This window comes from Fragaria vesca, unplaced genomic scaffold, assembly GCF_000184155.1.
Source record: "Fragaria vesca subsp. vesca unplaced genomic scaffold, FraVesHawaii_1.0 scf0513126, whole genome shotgun sequence".
In the NCBI taxonomy this organism is placed as follows: Eukaryota; Viridiplantae; Streptophyta; class Magnoliopsida; order Rosales; family Rosaceae; genus Fragaria; species Fragaria vesca.
In genome coordinates this window covers 391,423-407,902 of record NW_004443445.1, presented here as the reverse complement: position 1 = coordinate 407,902, position 16,480 = coordinate 391,423, and the positions used below count along the sequence as shown (strand labels likewise).

Genomic DNA, 16,480 nt, shown 5'->3' with positions numbered 1-16,480 from the left:
ATCTAATTTGTTTTTTTTTTTTGTGAAATTCAATGTCTATTATTGTCATTTTGTATGAGGTTATATTTGTAATCCAATAAGTCAAAACATGTGGAGGTACACTGAGCAAATCTAGAGGTCCCAATAGCCGCACTCCAAACTGAATACCAAAACGAAGAAGACAGACCGAAGGGGCTGGTGAGGGCACATGCGGAAATACGGAACCAACAGTGAGGGCAAAAACGGAATGACACTGTTCTTATATAAGTAGATCCGTGGAGATTATGAGAAGTTTAATTTACCTAATCATGAGTGGGTTAGTTTAAGTTTTTCTTTCCTAACGTGTGCATGTAGAAGGCCTAACAAGGCCTAATGCTATGAGGTATAATTGATGTAACAACTATATATATATATATATGTCAGATACTACTCCCAATAGTTGGATCCCAATATGCACTGTATTTTCTAAAGTCTAAACCACCGAGAAACATAATCTAAGAACAAATAATGGAGGCAGCGATTGGGAGAAAGAGGAAGGAGCGAACACATGCATCCGAAGCAGGAGAAGAAAACGGTACGCAGAGAAAGAAGACGATGCAAACAACACCGGGAAGAAAGAGGAAGGAGAGAACACATACACTAGAAGAAGAAGAGAATTGCAGGCAAACAAAAATTGATAAAGCCAAAATAGACGTGAGTTTCTCAAAGAGGCGTAGAGGGTTGTTTGGTAAGGCTGCTCGTTTGTGCAAGGATTTTGATGACACACGACTTGCAGTTCTTGTGGTTTCGAAAGCAGATAGATCTTATGCTTTTGGACACTCATCGGTGAATGAAGTTCTCAATGATATCTACCACATTCAACCAACAACTACTAAATCTGCCGAGGGGCTCAATCTGATGAGGCAGCTACAGGAGAAGAAAAAGGTGATGGGTGTGAAGGAAGAGATTGAGAACGAGATGATGGCCTGTCAAACTGTTGAGGGACTCGCATCATTGAGAGAGAAGTATTTGAAGCTTGATGAAGAGATCAACAAGAAGTTGAGACATTGTTCCTCTAAAGAAACCAGTTTTGAGGGTGGTGTTATGGATCAGAAATACAATATCGGCATCGTTAATGTTGGTGATGATGATGGACGTCTTATAGGGTCAGGTTATGAAAGTAGTTACACTGATCTGTTAAGCGCTGGTGGTCTAAGATTAGAGGGAGACACCGATGGTAAGGGGTATTGTGGTGGGCTAGGGCAAAGGGATGCAACTACTGGCATTATTAGTAATCCTTTGTTGGCTTCAAGTGAAAGTAATTATGGTGTTCATGATGGTGGTTTAACAATAAATGGAACCTTCGATGGGAATGGATATTGTTCTTTAGGGTTGTGTCATGATGTTGGTAATACTTCCTTGAGGGATCCAATTACCACTGGCATTAGTGATAACTTTTGGCTGGAGTTGGGGTTAGGGTTAGGGCATGAAGTTAGTGGTAATTCTTCGCGGGATTTAACCACTGGTATTAGTGGTAATTCTTTGTGTTTAACTACAAGTAATTATGGTGTTGATCATGGTGTTGGTGGTGGATTAAGAGTGAATGGACACACTGATGCTCAGGGATGTCCTTTAGGGTTAGGGCTTGAAGTTGGTAATACTTCTTTGAGTGATCCAACCACGGGCATTAATGATAACTTTTGGCTAGAGTTAGGGTTAGGGCATGAAGCTAGTGGTAACTCGTCGCGGGATTTATGTACTGGTATTAGTGGTAATTCTTTGTGTTCAACTACAAGTAACTATGGTGTTGATATTGGTGTTGGTGGTGGATTAAGGTTGAATGGAGACACTGATGCTCAAGGATGTCCTTTAGGGTTATGTCATGATGTTGGTAATGCTTCTTTGAAGGATCCAACCTCTGGCATTAGTGATAATTTTTTGCTGGAGTTAGGGTTAGAGTTAGGGCTTGAAGTTAGTGGTGATTCTTCGCGGGATTTAACTACTGGTATTAGTGGTAATTCTTTGTGTTCAACTACAAGTAATAATGGTGTTGGTGGTGGATTAAGATTGAATGGAGACACTGATGCTCAGGGATGTCCTTTAGGGTTAGGGCTTGAAGTTAATGGTAATTCTTCGGGGGATTCAACTACTGGTTTTGATTCTGGTGACTTTGATCTAGGGGTGATACCTTGGGTTTGTTCTTCTACCAATGATGCCTTGGAAAGAGCGGAGTCATCATCAGATTTGGTTCAAACCAATACGAACAAGGGATATTATAGCTACTTGATGGAAGGAGACGTAGACAGTGTTCTTTGTAGTTACCAAGACTCGTGTAATTTTTCATTCTAAATTTCAGTTGAGGACTATCATATATGATCCCCTTTTACTTTCTTGATTAATTTTCCCCGGCTTATTAGATTTTCTATGGCTGAAGCCATCTTCTTTATATTTTGAAGACATGATTTACAGCCAAAAGTGATTTATTATGTGTTAAATAATTTGGTTAAAGGTGAAATCTATGGAAAGCTAAGAAAAAGAATAAGAAAACTCGTGGGTTTCTCTTTGAACGGAAATCCGTCCCTTCAGCATCTTGCCGCGCACCTGTGCAGCCCCACTCTTCCCCTCTTTTAATCTAGTCCAGAGCTAAAGTCGCCGGTCGGTTTCAGTTTTCAGATTTTTGAATTCCTTTGTCCTCTAATTCCATCAAAACCGGCATCCCAATGTTTTCCTGATCATTTCAGGAGTAAAACTTAGATCAGGCCCATTAAGCTCTCTGACCCGACCCAAGTTTTATCTCTCACTTTTATTTATTAAAAAAAAAAAGTAATAAATGAAGGACCGCTCATGTCACGTGCAACTTGCACGTGTTATATCTAACCAAAAACATAACATTAAGGTTTTAAATTGGGACGGGAAGTACGAAACTGAATCGGCAGATTTTTGGTTCGTCGTGAATCTAAATTTAGCCTGAAATATACAAATCTTGGGTAGCAGCCATGAAAACCCAGTTAGCAGCTTCTCTAGTTCTCATGTCCCTTCTTCTTCTCCTAACAATCCACACCAGAGCTGAGGTTATAACCTTAACCGCTGACACCTTCTCCGATAAGGTATAACACCCCAACACCCCTTTCAAATTCTTCACTTATTTCAATTCCAAATCGCAGATCCATTCTACTTATGCATCCCCATATTTCATACATATTATATTTTTATGGGCCCAGATCCTAGTTCAATCCCTAGTGTTAGATTTGGTGCCCAAATTTATTTTTTGGACAAAATCCATGATTGTGTTTTTTTTTTTTTTTTNTTTTTTAAGGNGAAGGAGAAAGACACTGCGTGGTTTGTGAAGTTCTGTGTGCCATGGTGTAAACATTGGTAAGTTTTTCGGATGAGATAGAGTCTATGATTGAGTTTGGGCTTATTAGATTGTCGTTGTTTGTTTTTTTTTTTTTTACTTTGTGCTTGGTAATGATCGAGTACAATTTGATTTTCAGTAAGAAGTTGGGGTCATTGTGGGAGGATTTCGGAAAGGCGGTGGAAAGTGAAGATGAGATAGAGGTTGGGGAAGTTGATTGCAGTACGAGTAAACCGGTGTGTTCCAAAGTTGATATTCATTCTTATCCTACGTTTAAGCTATTCTTTGATGGAGAAGAAGTTGCAAAATATCAAGGTTAGGATTCACATTCTGCTACTTGATTCTAGTTTATTAAACTTAGCCTTGTAGTGCTACGAGTCAGTACTACTTCATTATAAATTTTATCTGCTGCAAGTGTCTATGCATCTCTTCTCAATCCTACAACTTACAAGTTACAACTCTTGCATGATCTGCCTTCCTCTGAAGGGTTTGTTTACAGTGTTTACTTGTGTAGTTGGAGAAGCATAGTACTAGATCCCATGTATATTTGTGTATCATCCGATATATTTTTTTGTTAAAAAGCTACTTGGCTGAAGATAATACTCTTCTGGACATCCTAATTGATCACAACATTAGTTATTCTGTAGTTTTATAATATTACAACGCTGGATGGTTGCGATCCTGACAATATTGTACATCACTAACATTGAAAACGCATTACTATTTAAAAGATTAAATATACAAATATGAAAGAGGCAATACATTACATCTAATTAGTTGCTATGTAGAAAATCTATCCTTCTATCTAGTTTTGGGTCTCTTTTTATTTTTGGTAGGAGAGGGGAGTGGAGTGAACATTGTTAAGTGTTTAAGTGCAGTACATTCAAAAGACTTGTTACTTTGCTACTTTGTTTATTATGTTTCTGGGGAAATCATTCAGAGAAACTGTTTTCATGGTGGCCGTGGTAAGCAAAACACAATGACTGTCATCTTTAAATGATGTATGAAAATGTTTATGAAGGGAAATAGTTTCTGTAGGTGTCTGATAGTCAATTTTTATACCTCAGATTATAGTTAGCTAGTCTAGGTAGTATCCAAATATAGTTGAGAAAAATCATCATTTTCATATGGACAATGAGGTCTGGTTTTCAAACCCGCTTACAGTGCCTATTGTCTAATTTCTATAATTTCTTGCGTACTAAAGATCCTAGTGTTCAGCAGAGGCTCAGGTTGAGATTGACCCTGTCTGCACTGTGGGTTTGGGGGATTTTGGGTACTATAAAAAATTTAAATCAGTTTTTTATGTGTTTAAATTCACGAGTCTTTTTTCATAATTTGGTCTTTTGTGTTATCATTTGGTTAATCAGACCCTCTCCCTTGACATTTGGATTATGTATGGAACTGACAGTTGTGTATGCTCTGTATCAATTGACTTGAATCGACTGCAGATTTGCAGGCACTTCACGCTAATTTTTTGAATATCTTTTTCTAGTCTATTATCTCAGCTTGTCGTTGTTTCTTATGCAAATGATCAGGGCCAAGGGATGTTGAATCACTCAAGACTTTTGTCTTAGACCAAGCTGAAGAAGCAGCAAGAAAGGCACATCTTGGCAGTGATAAAGAGTTGTGATAAACTTAGGTAGATACCAAATGTCTCTTAATAGAGTTTTCTCAGTTGTACCACACAAGAGGCCCTTGCAAAGGGGAGTTATGAAGTTTATTTTCAAGAAAGTTCCCCTAACTCACTTTTTATACTCTATTATCCGGAGTTCTTCTAATTTTAAATCAGCTTATCTGACAGTGGACAAACGTGTTATTGTTCATGTTTTATGGCTGCTTTTTATAACTGGATGTATTTATCTTCTGCAGATGTGGGACTTGTGCTGAAACACATTTCACTGGATGCTGGTATATGCGTCTATGCACATCTTCTAATTCTCAGTAGCTGGCGGCACAGTGGTGTACTTCTGGCATTGTGAAAATCAACTACAACTGATGAATGGAGGAGCAGTGTATTCATAGACGTACAGATTTTGTTTGAAATGCTAGTGTTGGGCACATTTTTGAAAGTTGAAGAACAATTATGAATTTTTATTAAGATTTGAGAAGTTTGCCCATGTCCACACGTGTATTCGCTGTTGTATTTGAGATTCTTGTGAAACCAAATGAATGAGAGATGTTGAATCTCCGATTAAGCTTTTAACTGGATATCAGGTAATTCTTAGGATCCGCCATAAACGCACACTCCTTTCCTCTCACCTCCAAAGAGAATTTCTAGCGCTGATCGAACAGATCTCAATTTTGATAATGGAATCGCTTAGTGATTAGTCGGACTAAGTTCATGTGAAGGGTTTTTCCAAACTAGAGATTGGAATAAAAGACTGAAATCGCAATATAAGATGCAACTTGAGACCTTATACAGAGATACTATAGACTTCAAATACTCAACCTAAAATGAAGCAATGGAAGAGTTCAAAGCCAATGAGATCCAAGAACAGAACAGTGTAAAGCTAAATGAAAAGATGTAAGAAAACACAAGATTATAAAATGATAGTCATAGATATAAAAAGTTACAACATTAAGAAAGCTGTTCATCAAGCAACTACACAACTCACCTCAATGTATAACCGAAAAAACACGAAATTTAAAAGGGAGACGGCAACACAGCTCGCCAAGCACCCAGAAATACATCTAGGTGCTCAGCTCCTCCAACCAAGGCTAGAGGACTGTGAAGCAAAGGTTTCATATGTGTCCACAAAACTTCAGAATAACACAAATATTGAAATTGAAAGTTCAGCAAAACTAGGCTAGCTAAAAGTAGGACTGATTGCATAGGCACATCTCACTTCTTCTTGGCTGCAGACTTGGTCACCTTGGCACCAGATGGATCCTTCTTCTCAACATTCTTGATGACTCCAACAGCAACAGTCTGACGCATGTCCCTCACAGCAAAACGACCAAGAGGTGGGTACTCAGAGAAGGTCTCAACAACCATGGGCTTGGTGGGAAGCATCTTAACCATACCAGAATCACCATTCTTCAAGAACTTGGGCTCCTTCTCAATTTCCTTACCAGATCGTCTGTCGATCTTGGTCAAAATCTCACCAAACTTAACAGCAATGTGGGAGGTGTGGCAGTCAAGAACTGGAGCATATCCATTTCCAATCTGACCAGGGTGGTTCATGATGATGACCTGTGAGGTGAAGTTAGCAGCTTCCTTGGCAGGGTCATCCTTGGAGTTGGATGCAACAAAACCACGCTTGAGATCCTTGACAGCGACATTCTTGACATTGAACCCAACATTGTCACCAGGAAGAGCCTCAAGGAGAGCCTCATGGTGCATCTCCACAGACTTAACCTCAGTGGTTAGACCAGTAGGACCAAAAGTCACAACCATACCAGGCTTGATGATACCAGTCTCCACACGTCCCACTGGCACAGTTCCAATACCACCGATCTTGTATACATCCTGAAGTGGTAGACGGAGGGGCTTGTCTGAGGGCCTCTTTGGCTCGTTGATCTGGTCAAGAGCCTCAAGGAGGGTAGGACCCTTGTACCAGTCAAGGTTGGTGGACCTCTCAATCATGTTGTCACCCTCAAATCCAGAGATGGGGACAAAGGCAATTTTGTCTGGGTTGTATCCAACCTTCTTCAGGTAGGAAGAGACTTCCTTCACAATTTCATCGTACCTTGCCTTTGAGTACTTGGGAGTGGTGGCATCCATCTGCATAAGTTCAAAACACAAATTAAAAACACTTCTCAATCATAACCGTAATGACTCATACAAGCACAATTGAATAAGAATGGCTCACCTTGTTACAGCAGCAAATCATCTGCCTGACACCGAGAGTGAAGGCAAGCAGTGCGTGCTCACGGGTCTGCCCATCCTTGGAGATACCAGCCTCAAAACCTCCAGTGGTGGAGTCAATAATGAGGACGGCACAATCAGCCTGAGAGGTTCCAGTAATCATGTTCTTGATGAAATCACGATGTCCAGGAGCATCAATGACGGTGCAGTAGTACTTGGTGGTCTCAAACTTCCACAAGGCAATATCAATGGTAATACCACGCTCACGCTCAGCCTTGAGCTTGTCCAACACCCAGGCATACTTGAATGACCTTTTGTTCATCTCAGCAGCCTCCTTCTCGAATCTCTCAATCACACGCTTGTCAATACCACCAAGCTTGTAGATCAAGTGACCAGTGGTGGTCGACTTTCCAGAGTCAACGTGGCCAATGACCACAATGTTGATGTGAAACTTTTCCTTACCCATGATGAATTAGCTAAATCTGCAATAAGCACAAAACTTATCAGACATTTAATCTAGGTATAACACAACCATTTTATTTCATACAAAACACAACAGATTGCATAACAATACACACAACACAAAATACTGTAGTACTAAGTCCCTTAGATGTTCAAAGGGATGTGTGATCATGTTACCATATAATCAGAGGACTGCATAACTCATAAACTGTTGATAAAGATGCATAAATAACAACTACAACCATTGTCAGACTAAGCAAAAAAATTGAACACACAGAAGTACTGCAGAACTCAGCCCCTTAGATGTTCAAAAGATATGCGATCATATCCGCAAATCATTACAGGTCTGTTAAGAACTCATCATTGTTTCACAATACTTCAAGACACAGTAACAAAACACAACACACAAGACTTGACAAAAAAAACATATTACAGCAAACTCAGCCCCTTAGATGTTGAAAAGACATGCGATCATTTCCGCAAATCATTACAGGTCTGTTAAGAACTCATCATCGTTGCTACCAAAATCTAAACAACCAACTCAAATCCACATAATTTTAAAAATCTTCAAATCAAACTTTCAAACAAAGGTTTTCAGAAAACTCTGAAAATATAGCTGCTTCATCGTTGCCCAAACAGACAACAAAACCACTTGAGATAATCAAATCAACAAAGCAACACCTATCAATATGGCTTCAAGGGAACGAGTCACATGGAACTAAACAAGTCCACCAACCAGATAATGAAGCACAATCCAAAATCCATCTAAAATTTGAAAATACACTATCGAAAAAAAAAACAGATCCTCCTGCATCATCCACATACATCTCTATAATCTTACTCACAATTAAAACAGCTTTTCTCTACTCAAACTACAAATCTCGAAAGAAAAACAGTAAAATAAAGCTCGACCTGAAGTCAAAAACCAGTAAAATCAACTCAAACGAACCAACAGTCTTCACAAAAACCACAGATCTAGCCATACACAGCAAGCTTAAACCAAAATCAAGTTCATCAACAAATAACAAAGCTCAAAGTCACATAAACACATGCATATACATACCACAAATCAACCACAGCATACAAATCATCAAGAGCTAAAGAACTACAAGAGAAAAAGAGAGAGAGAGGGAGAGAGATCTGGACCTGCGAAGCTAGGAGGGGGTTGGTTCTCTCTCGCCGACTTGAGAGAGGAAAGAGCGAGACAGAATGAGATAGAGAGGAAGGCAAATGGGCGAGAGGTTTCGCAATTTAAAGAGGAGCAAGTACTGCTTCACTCGACTAGGGTTTCTTCCTCCACCGTTGGATCTTCTTGCCATTTATCTCTACGGCTGTCAACTTCTCTCGCCCCTGCGGCTGCCCTAATCCTTACACTCGAAGGCGTTCTTTTCGCATTGCGAGGCATATGCCATTTTTCTTCGAGTCAATGTCGGTATTGCCCTTTGCCTCTTTTTATCTTTTTCTTTGGTTTTTTTTTATTTGGACCAGGCAGTTCATTTTCTCCTATATACTTGTTACCAACTTACCATAATTGTTTCGAGTAATCTTTTAATGGTAAAAAGTGTATAAGAAATGATTATGAATCATTTATCGGAAAAGTGTAATAACTCGTATTTCAGAAAGATAATTGCGAGGTCATATAATGAAAGAGAGTTATGCTAATGTGTAATAAATAGTTGATTTCTATTCATAACATGAATTGGATAACACAAAAAAATTAAATTTTCAAAGAGTGAGACAATTAGCATTCTTCTTGAAAGAATGTTGGACTAAAAAAGAAATTTTGTACCAAACTGAATGTTCGTTGTGTACCAAAAAGAACACTAACAATGATACAATGGTTCAAAATATACGATTAACATTTCCCAATTCAAGTGTACATATATTTCGCTTCCAAAGTCCTATAATGAAATCGGATTGTAGCCATATCGACGTGATAATGATATCAATTGGAATGCCGAACTCAAGCCTTATGCATAATAGTTTCTTCTTCTTTTTTAGAATGGGAAACAAAAATTATAAAGAAGTGCCATGAGGGCGGCATAATCTAGATCTATCAAGAAGAGAAACAGATAGACAAGAGCTGGGAATAGAGTTCATCCAAATCTTCATGGAGTCCAAAACGTGGCCACATAAAGCCAAAGCATCCGCAAGAAAGTTTGCCTCCTAAAGAATATTACTGAATGAAACATCTTCAAATATAGCCGACTCAGCAACGATGTCTGAAATGAGCGACTTTATACGCCATGGGATATCCCAACTGCCTTGGACACAGTTAATAATGAGAGAAGAATCACCCTCGACTTGAATACTTTTATAGCCAAACGAGCAAGCAACTTTTAAACCATCCTTTAGAGCAGCACATTCTGCCACAAGGACAGAGGACACCAACAATGAAAAGAGTACCATTGCAATCACGAATAACAAAGCCGGCAACAACACCTTGATTTGGAAGCACAAAACCATCGAAATATAGCTTGACTACACCTTGGGGAGGCGGGTGCCACTTTATAAGATCTGGGTAACTTTTGGAGGTCGGAGTAGGAGTAGGATTGTGGACTTTATGCACAAGCGTTACCTTATCAGGATAGACTTCTAATAGAAAACAAGGACAAACCACACCTCTATAATTGTATAAATACATATACTGTGTGCACGAAAATATTTTGATTGGGTGAGTCAGCGAGTGTTGGGGTGTGACTTACTAATTGAAATGATGTTATCGTTAAGTTGTTCGAAAAATCCTTGGTTATTATTTTTCAACTCCAAATATATTGGTTTATTTTCTCATTAATGCTAGCTTTTTGTTTGTTGGTTCTCCATGAAAATTGTGTTGAGATTCGACATGAGTTATTATATATAGAAAATTTCATATAAGTCACATTCTTATCATTTTTTTTAATTATAAAGCCACCATAATTTTTTTTTCTCATATAAGTCTACCTTTCAACATTGTGATAGTATATTTCTATCTATATGGTAGCATCTTCTTCCCTTGTTCTCTTGCATTTATTACTTGCACCATATTATTTTATTGCAATAATTAACAATTTTTCGAAGAATTTTTGTTACATTACCAAACACTGGGATTAAAAGTTCTTTAGAAATTTCTCTTTCTCTTCTCGTTAGAAAGACAAATGAACTACTTTTCTCTCTGCGAACGAAACAAGATATTAGTGGACGTGAGCCTAATTTGACATGCGAGTAGCATAAGATTGTCAACTTGACATTGTTAAGTTAAGCTAGTAGACATGTTTGGTAAATATTAAAAAAAAAAATTGCTCATTTATTTATTTCGATAGGACAATGATTGTATCCTCAAAGGCTTTATTAACCCGAAAACTAATTCGCGCCGAGATATTATGTTAAAATGCTTCCTCCCCCTGGCCACCTATAATAGATTGGGATTTAAACTCCAATCAACGTTAGGGGGTTTCGAATTTGGTTATGGAGGTTCCACACCTAATTAATTATTTTCATGCTTAGCATAAACAACTTATTTTAAATCACAGGTCACAGCAATGCCAAATTAGGTCGTACGTACAACACAAATAAGAGCTTCTAATTTCCAATATTGTTTTGTTTTTCTTTGTAGCCCGATTCAATTCTAAAGTTGATCTACCACAATGGCAGAAGTTGCATTTCCCACCAAATTTGGAATGAAGTCGGAGATAGTCTCCACACTCGGAGCAAGTAATATGTTTTTTTTTTTGAAAGACATGTTTGGCCAGTTCATATGAGATCCTAACCCTAACCCTGCCTATATTTTCAAACACCTTCTCATCAAGTTGAATGAAATTGCCATTAGAAGATGCAATGTCCTTGATTGTATCAAGTTCCTCGAACAAAGATGGGACTTTTGTGATGCGCACCCAAAAGTAGAGAGCGTTGAGTTCAACAATATTCATTTGCACCATGTCATCGTACTTCATCATCACCATTAGAGCATACATAAGTTCCATTACACATTACCTTGTTTTGATCATAAAATTTGCAGAAATAGAGAAAAACAGTGAGGTAAATTACATGTCTCACTTGAAGTTCAACAAAAGTTTAGCTAACTTTAACTTTTGGACATGTAACTAGCATCAAATTTTAGGCATCACATAACAAATCAACTCTTGGATCTCCCATGACAAGGGAATTTCCATCATACTCTAGAGTAGAGCATGACAAGAGCACTAGTCATCCCCCACTTTGGATCTTAGAAAGTTCCAAGCAAGAGAACCTTTTATACCTTTCACGTGTCCACATCTATAAAATACATGACGATCTAGTCACACCATTGTAAACTTAAACATTTCAAAGCTTAACCTAAGTTCCAATGTGAGTGTCAAAATCAATCTTCTGGTGCCCATAAACATTTTCCAAAAAAAAAAAATGTAAACAAAGATAAAAAAAAACGATTGGGTTGGGTTGGTCTTGGATCAATCACCTCTGCTCACTACAATTGGGCCTTTGTCCAAGAAGAATTTGACCATTGGATGTGTTATTAGCCACGTGTCTTGATCTGGTCAAAAACTTAAATAGCTTAAGTAGGTTGAGAAATAAGCTCACTGTGTCTCTTCTCCGCTTCACAACAGCAGTAGCAGACTTGCAGGTACTCCCTCTCCCTCACTCTAATGGGTTTTGCTTTTCCATGATCGACTGATTCTCAATGCCATAAGCTGATAAGCCTCTTTTACATTTTGGGATATAGCTGTTTTGGTTGGTGTGTATATGCATTTCTTGATGTAATTGCCTCTGTAAAACTCTAGAGCTTCTGTTTTGTTGGTTGAGTTTGACTTGAACTTGTTAATACAATATGCATGGTTGGTTGGCTTTTGTGTTTTAGTAAGATTTAAAAAACATATGGGGAAAAATGTGTTTCATAGGAGTTCAGATAATAGTGCCTTACAAGCACACGTAGAAAAGAGGCCAACCCAAAATACCCAAATTGAATCATTGAGCTTTCTTGGTGCAGTATCACATTGAATCGAAAGGAAATCAGAGTGACCCTGACGCTATCCGGGTAATGAAATTCAAAGTTTGGAAAACAAATTTGATTATTGAGCAAATTTCAAAGTTGGAAAGCAAAACTGGGTACTGACTTTTCATTTTATCAATGAATGATTAGGTTTTGAAGGTTTGCTCCTTTTTGTGCTGCTTTTTCTCCCATTACAATTATTTCCTTTTGGTTTTGGTCAGATTATTCACATCATATCTCAACACAACTTTCTTTGTTTACTGCTCAATATATCTACTGCTACCGTCTTTTTTAATGTTGCTGTTGTATTGCTTAGCTAATGTATTCTTGTAGTTCAGGAACTGAAAGTGTAATGTAATGTATCATTTATTTTAACAAGGGTTGCATGTTTGGAATATTTTCTGTTTGCTGCATGTTATTATTGCTGCATAATTGAGACCGAAGGTTTCAAGGTGGTTACAAACTTTCTACCGTTTTTGTTTTTGACAAAACCAAGGCTTTTGTCCTTTTTCTTTCCCTTGTGTTTTAATTGAGACCGAAGGTTTTATGCTTGTTAAGTTCAAGCGTAATAGTTGGATGAAATACGAGCCAGACTTGCCAAAGTTAGGCCTTAAGGTATATTTTAAGGCTTTCAGTCTCATGAACATGAACGTGATAAAAAGAGTAGACTCAAGTTCTAGGCCATGATTGCTGAAGGATTTGAGTTGTTATGTGTTTCTTCACTGACAACAAAGTAACATCTTAGCTGTGTTATTCTTGTAATTGGTTGGATTTGTTGTCTTCTTTGCTTAAATTTGTCACAGAATTTGCAAACCAAGTGCATCAACCCAGTTATCTAGATACAGTGAGAATTCCATGGAAGGTGTCTAGAAATTTAAGTGTATGTGAAAAACAAAAATGGCGGTTCTTTGCATTTGACTATAGTCCCAGAATGCTATGGAACTATGGCCTGTGAAATATGAACACCTCAAACCTTAAAACTATAATAGTGATTGTTCTAAGTTTAATGATTGTACAGCTTCTTGCTTTAACTTCTTACACATGGTAAAAAAAAAAAAGCCATCATTACTTGTAATGAGCAGCTTCTAGATAAAGTAGATTTTAAGGCTTGTTAAAGAGTTTGCACTGTAAGCTGCAATTGTGCAATATTAAAGTGCAAATATATTAGTTTTTCGATCTGTTTATACATCTGTATGAAGTCCAAGTTGTGTAACTTGCATTTGCTCTTTATTATCAAATTTGTACTCATTTCATGTAAATTGGCATGAGAACGTAGTATGACGTGTTTTGATGTTAGTATCTGGAATACATAGAGGGTAAAGCAACCAGATCATCATCACCACATAGTTTAGTATCTGAAATTCAGAGTTTGACTTCATAGTTTAGTAACTTGAAAGTGTTTACTTTTTAGCCATGAAAATAGGCACTTAAATGTTACAGCTTCCTAACAGAAAAAGTAGCTCTGAAATGCATGTTAGATGATGAACATAAAGGCTACCATCTCACCAATCTTATCCTGCATTACTTACTTCATATACGATTATTGATGATCTTACTCTACTTCATTCCGGATATGAATGCTCTTCTCTCTTTCTGTTCATCATATTATTATTATGACTTTTTTTGTGAGAATAATTTCATCTTGCTTTCATTGTCACAGTAAGGTTCATATGAATGGCAAGTTCACAGTTCCACTGTCTGCAATCAGTCAGAGTTTCTTCTGCATCTCGGCTTTTCATATCTACTTCATTTGATCATGGTAGAGTGAATTTTAAAAGAAATAGCAATTGTCTTGTTTATGCTTCCACCAACAACTTGAACAGGGACCATCATCCTCAATCAAAGGTGCCTATTTACGTAGTAACCCCATAAATTTAATGATTGTCATTTTCGTCAGGTGTATAGGCTTTACTGATTTTAGTTTATAATTTTCCTTTTTGCTACAAAACCACTCAGTAATATTTGTCAGTTTCTTGATTAACATACGCTTTTTGTTTTTTTCCACCTTCATTTGAATAAGCTGTTTAGTCTTTGTGAAAAACATAGAAGTTGGCTTGTGTTTTGTCAGCCATCAATGCTCCCATGCAAATGAGTTATGCATTAATCTCATTTGTTAGTAATGTATTGTCCTTTTCCTGTTTCTTGATAGATATTTTGGACATGCTTTCAGGTCGACACAGTGCTAGATAGTATAAAATGGGATGACAAAGGTTTAGCAGTTGCATTAGCTCAAAATGTTGATACAGGAGCCATCTTGATGCAAGGTTTTGCGAACAGGGAAGCAGTGGCTACAACAATCTCCTCCCGTAAGGCCACATTCTACAGTCGGTCGCGATCAATGCTGTGGACAAAGGGCGAGACCTCCAATAATTTCATTAATGTCCATGACATCTTCCTTGATTGTGATCGGGACTCTGTATGTAGTTGGCCTAATCTGGTTGGATCATATTTGCTAATATTTTGTTTTTGTGCTCATATTTATTACAGTTGCTTGGTACTTTTTTTCAGATAATATACCTAGGGAAGCCTGATGGCCCGACTTGCCACACAGGAGCAGAGACTTGCTATTACACCTCGTTGATTGATTTGTTAGAAGATCAGCAGGTTTTCAGTCTTAAACAAAGAGAATAATTTACTATGTTTTCTATCATCTTCATTACACAGGTCAGAATACTCTACTTTTTTGGTGATTCGGTTTACTTGTGACAGAGTGGATATAAATTCCCGTTGACCACTCTGAACTCTTTAGAATCTATAATTGCAAAGCGAAAAGGAGAACTAGATGTTCCACAAACTGGAAAGCCCTCATGGACTAGACGACTACTACTTAATGAGAAATTGTTGTGTTCAAAAATCAGGTATACATTCTGCGAGTTGTAACGATTGCGTATTCTTTCTAATTTCTAAAGACAGTACTAAAAAGTTATTAAAGAAATTAGAAATGTAATTGTATGCACTATGCAGGCAATGTATATGTTCAAACTTGGAACTCTATGCTAATACATAATCTAGATTTTCTCCGGTGAATGGTTTTCTTTTCTTACTCTAGGGAAGAGGCAGATGAGCTATGTCGAACATTAGAGGAGAATGAGGATATGTCGCGTACTGCATCAGAGATGGGAGATGTTCTTTATCATTCCATGGTTCTGCTGGCCCTTAAAGATGGAAAAATAGAAGATGTTCTAGAAATTTTACGACAGAGATTTTCTCAGTCAGGTATCGAGGAAAAGAGAAGTCGCAAGACACAAGGCTAGACATGGAATGTATTCTGTCAATTCTGTGATGTTCAATACCATTCAAAGTTTAGATAGTCTGTTTGTTAAGATAAATATATTCTTCACGACCATATACAGTAATACCCCACATATTTTTACATCGAAGTTGGTAGTTTTTCTACTGATACCTGTACCGTTCGATACTATTTTGATTGAATATCATCAAATTCTATAGTATAAACCTCTCTTAAGACTTTTCCAGAATTAAGGATCACTCTCAAGAAAATGTGTCAGAGCCCAAAATTTATATTCATCACTTCATTTTGCGAATTCCGCTCTTGAGATTATGAATTTGGAAAAGTTGCTCAATCAGAGTAGTAAAACGCTATAAAATTGAAAAATAATTTGATGATATTTAATCAAAATAGTATCGAACGGTACAGGTATCAGTAGAAAAACTACCAACTTCGATGTAAAAATATGTGGGGTATTACTGTATATGGTCGTGAAGAATATATTTAAATACCCTTCAATGATAAAATAGTACTTTTGAAGATATAAAATTATAAAAAGGTCACTAATTGTTCAATCATGATAAAAAAGTCTCACTAAAACAGTTGTTCCTATACTATCCTTTTAATTAAAAACAAATTACAAATTATGCCCATCATAGCTCAACTCTCTCTCTCTCTCTCTCTCTCTCTCTCTCTCTCTCT

General features: G+C 37.4%; 3 protein-coding genes across 3 annotated transcripts; 2 read left to right on the top strand and 1 right to left on the bottom strand.

The window, feature by feature from the left end:
* The first annotated feature begins 2,864 nt into the window (after positions 1–2,864).
* On the top strand, positions 2,865–5,514 carry LOC101312511 (protein disulfide-isomerase 5-1-like). The gene is made up of 5 exons (XM_004309836.1): positions 2,865–3,065; positions 3,275–3,333; positions 3,453–3,628; positions 4,849–4,952; positions 5,183–5,514. The coding sequence occupies exons 1-4, from the start codon at positions 2,955–2,957 to the stop codon at positions 4,941–4,943; spliced, it is 441 nt and encodes a 146-aa protein (XP_004309884.1). The 5' UTR covers positions 2,865–2,954; the 3' UTR covers positions 4,944–4,952; positions 5,183–5,514.
* Positions 5,515–5,839: 325 nt separating this feature from the next.
* LOC101312223 (elongation factor 1-alpha 1-like) lies at positions 5,840–8,811 on the bottom strand. The gene is made up of 3 exons (XM_004309835.1): positions 8,730–8,811; positions 7,126–7,603; positions 5,840–7,037 (listed from the first exon to the last, which is right to left on the bottom strand). Exons 2-3 carry the CDS (start codon positions 7,585–7,587, stop codon positions 6,156–6,158), a joined length of 1,344 nt encoding a protein of 447 aa, XP_004309883.1. The 5' UTR covers positions 7,588–7,603; positions 8,730–8,811; the 3' UTR covers positions 5,840–6,155.
* Positions 8,812–12,559: 3,748 nt separating this feature from the next.
* On the top strand, positions 12,560–15,803 carry LOC101292080 (histidine biosynthesis bifunctional protein hisIE, chloroplastic-like). Its single transcript, XM_004309848.1, has 6 exons — positions 12,560–12,594; positions 14,210–14,394; positions 14,720–14,965; positions 15,058–15,153; positions 15,259–15,407; positions 15,599–15,803. The coding sequence occupies exons 2-6, from the start codon at positions 14,224–14,226 to the stop codon at positions 15,801–15,803; spliced, it is 867 nt and encodes a 288-aa protein (XP_004309896.1). The 5' UTR covers positions 12,560–12,594; positions 14,210–14,223.
* The last annotated feature ends 677 nt before the right edge of the window (positions 15,804–16,480 follow it).

Bases quoted from the DNA above. Each gene is read 5' to 3' on its own strand.
- LOC101312223 (XM_004309835.1), bottom strand. From the start codon at position 7,587: ATGGGTAAGGAAAAGTTTCACATCAACATTGTGGTCATTGGCCACGTT. The intron at 7,038-7,125 runs GTGAGCCATTCT...GAACTTATGCAG, and splicing joins TGATTTGCTGCTGTAACAAG to ATGGATGCCACCACTCCCAA.
- LOC101292080 (XM_004309848.1), top strand. From the start codon at position 14,224: ATGGCAAGTTCACAGTTCCACTGTCTGCAATCAGTCAGAGTTTCTTCT. The intron at 14,395-14,719 runs GTGCCTATTTAC...ACATGCTTTCAG, and splicing joins ACCATCATCCTCAATCAAAG to GTCGACACAGTGCTAGATAG. The intron at 15,154-15,258 runs GTTTTCAGTCTT...TACTTGTGACAG, and splicing joins ATTTGTTAGAAGATCAGCAG to AGTGGATATAAATTCCCGTT.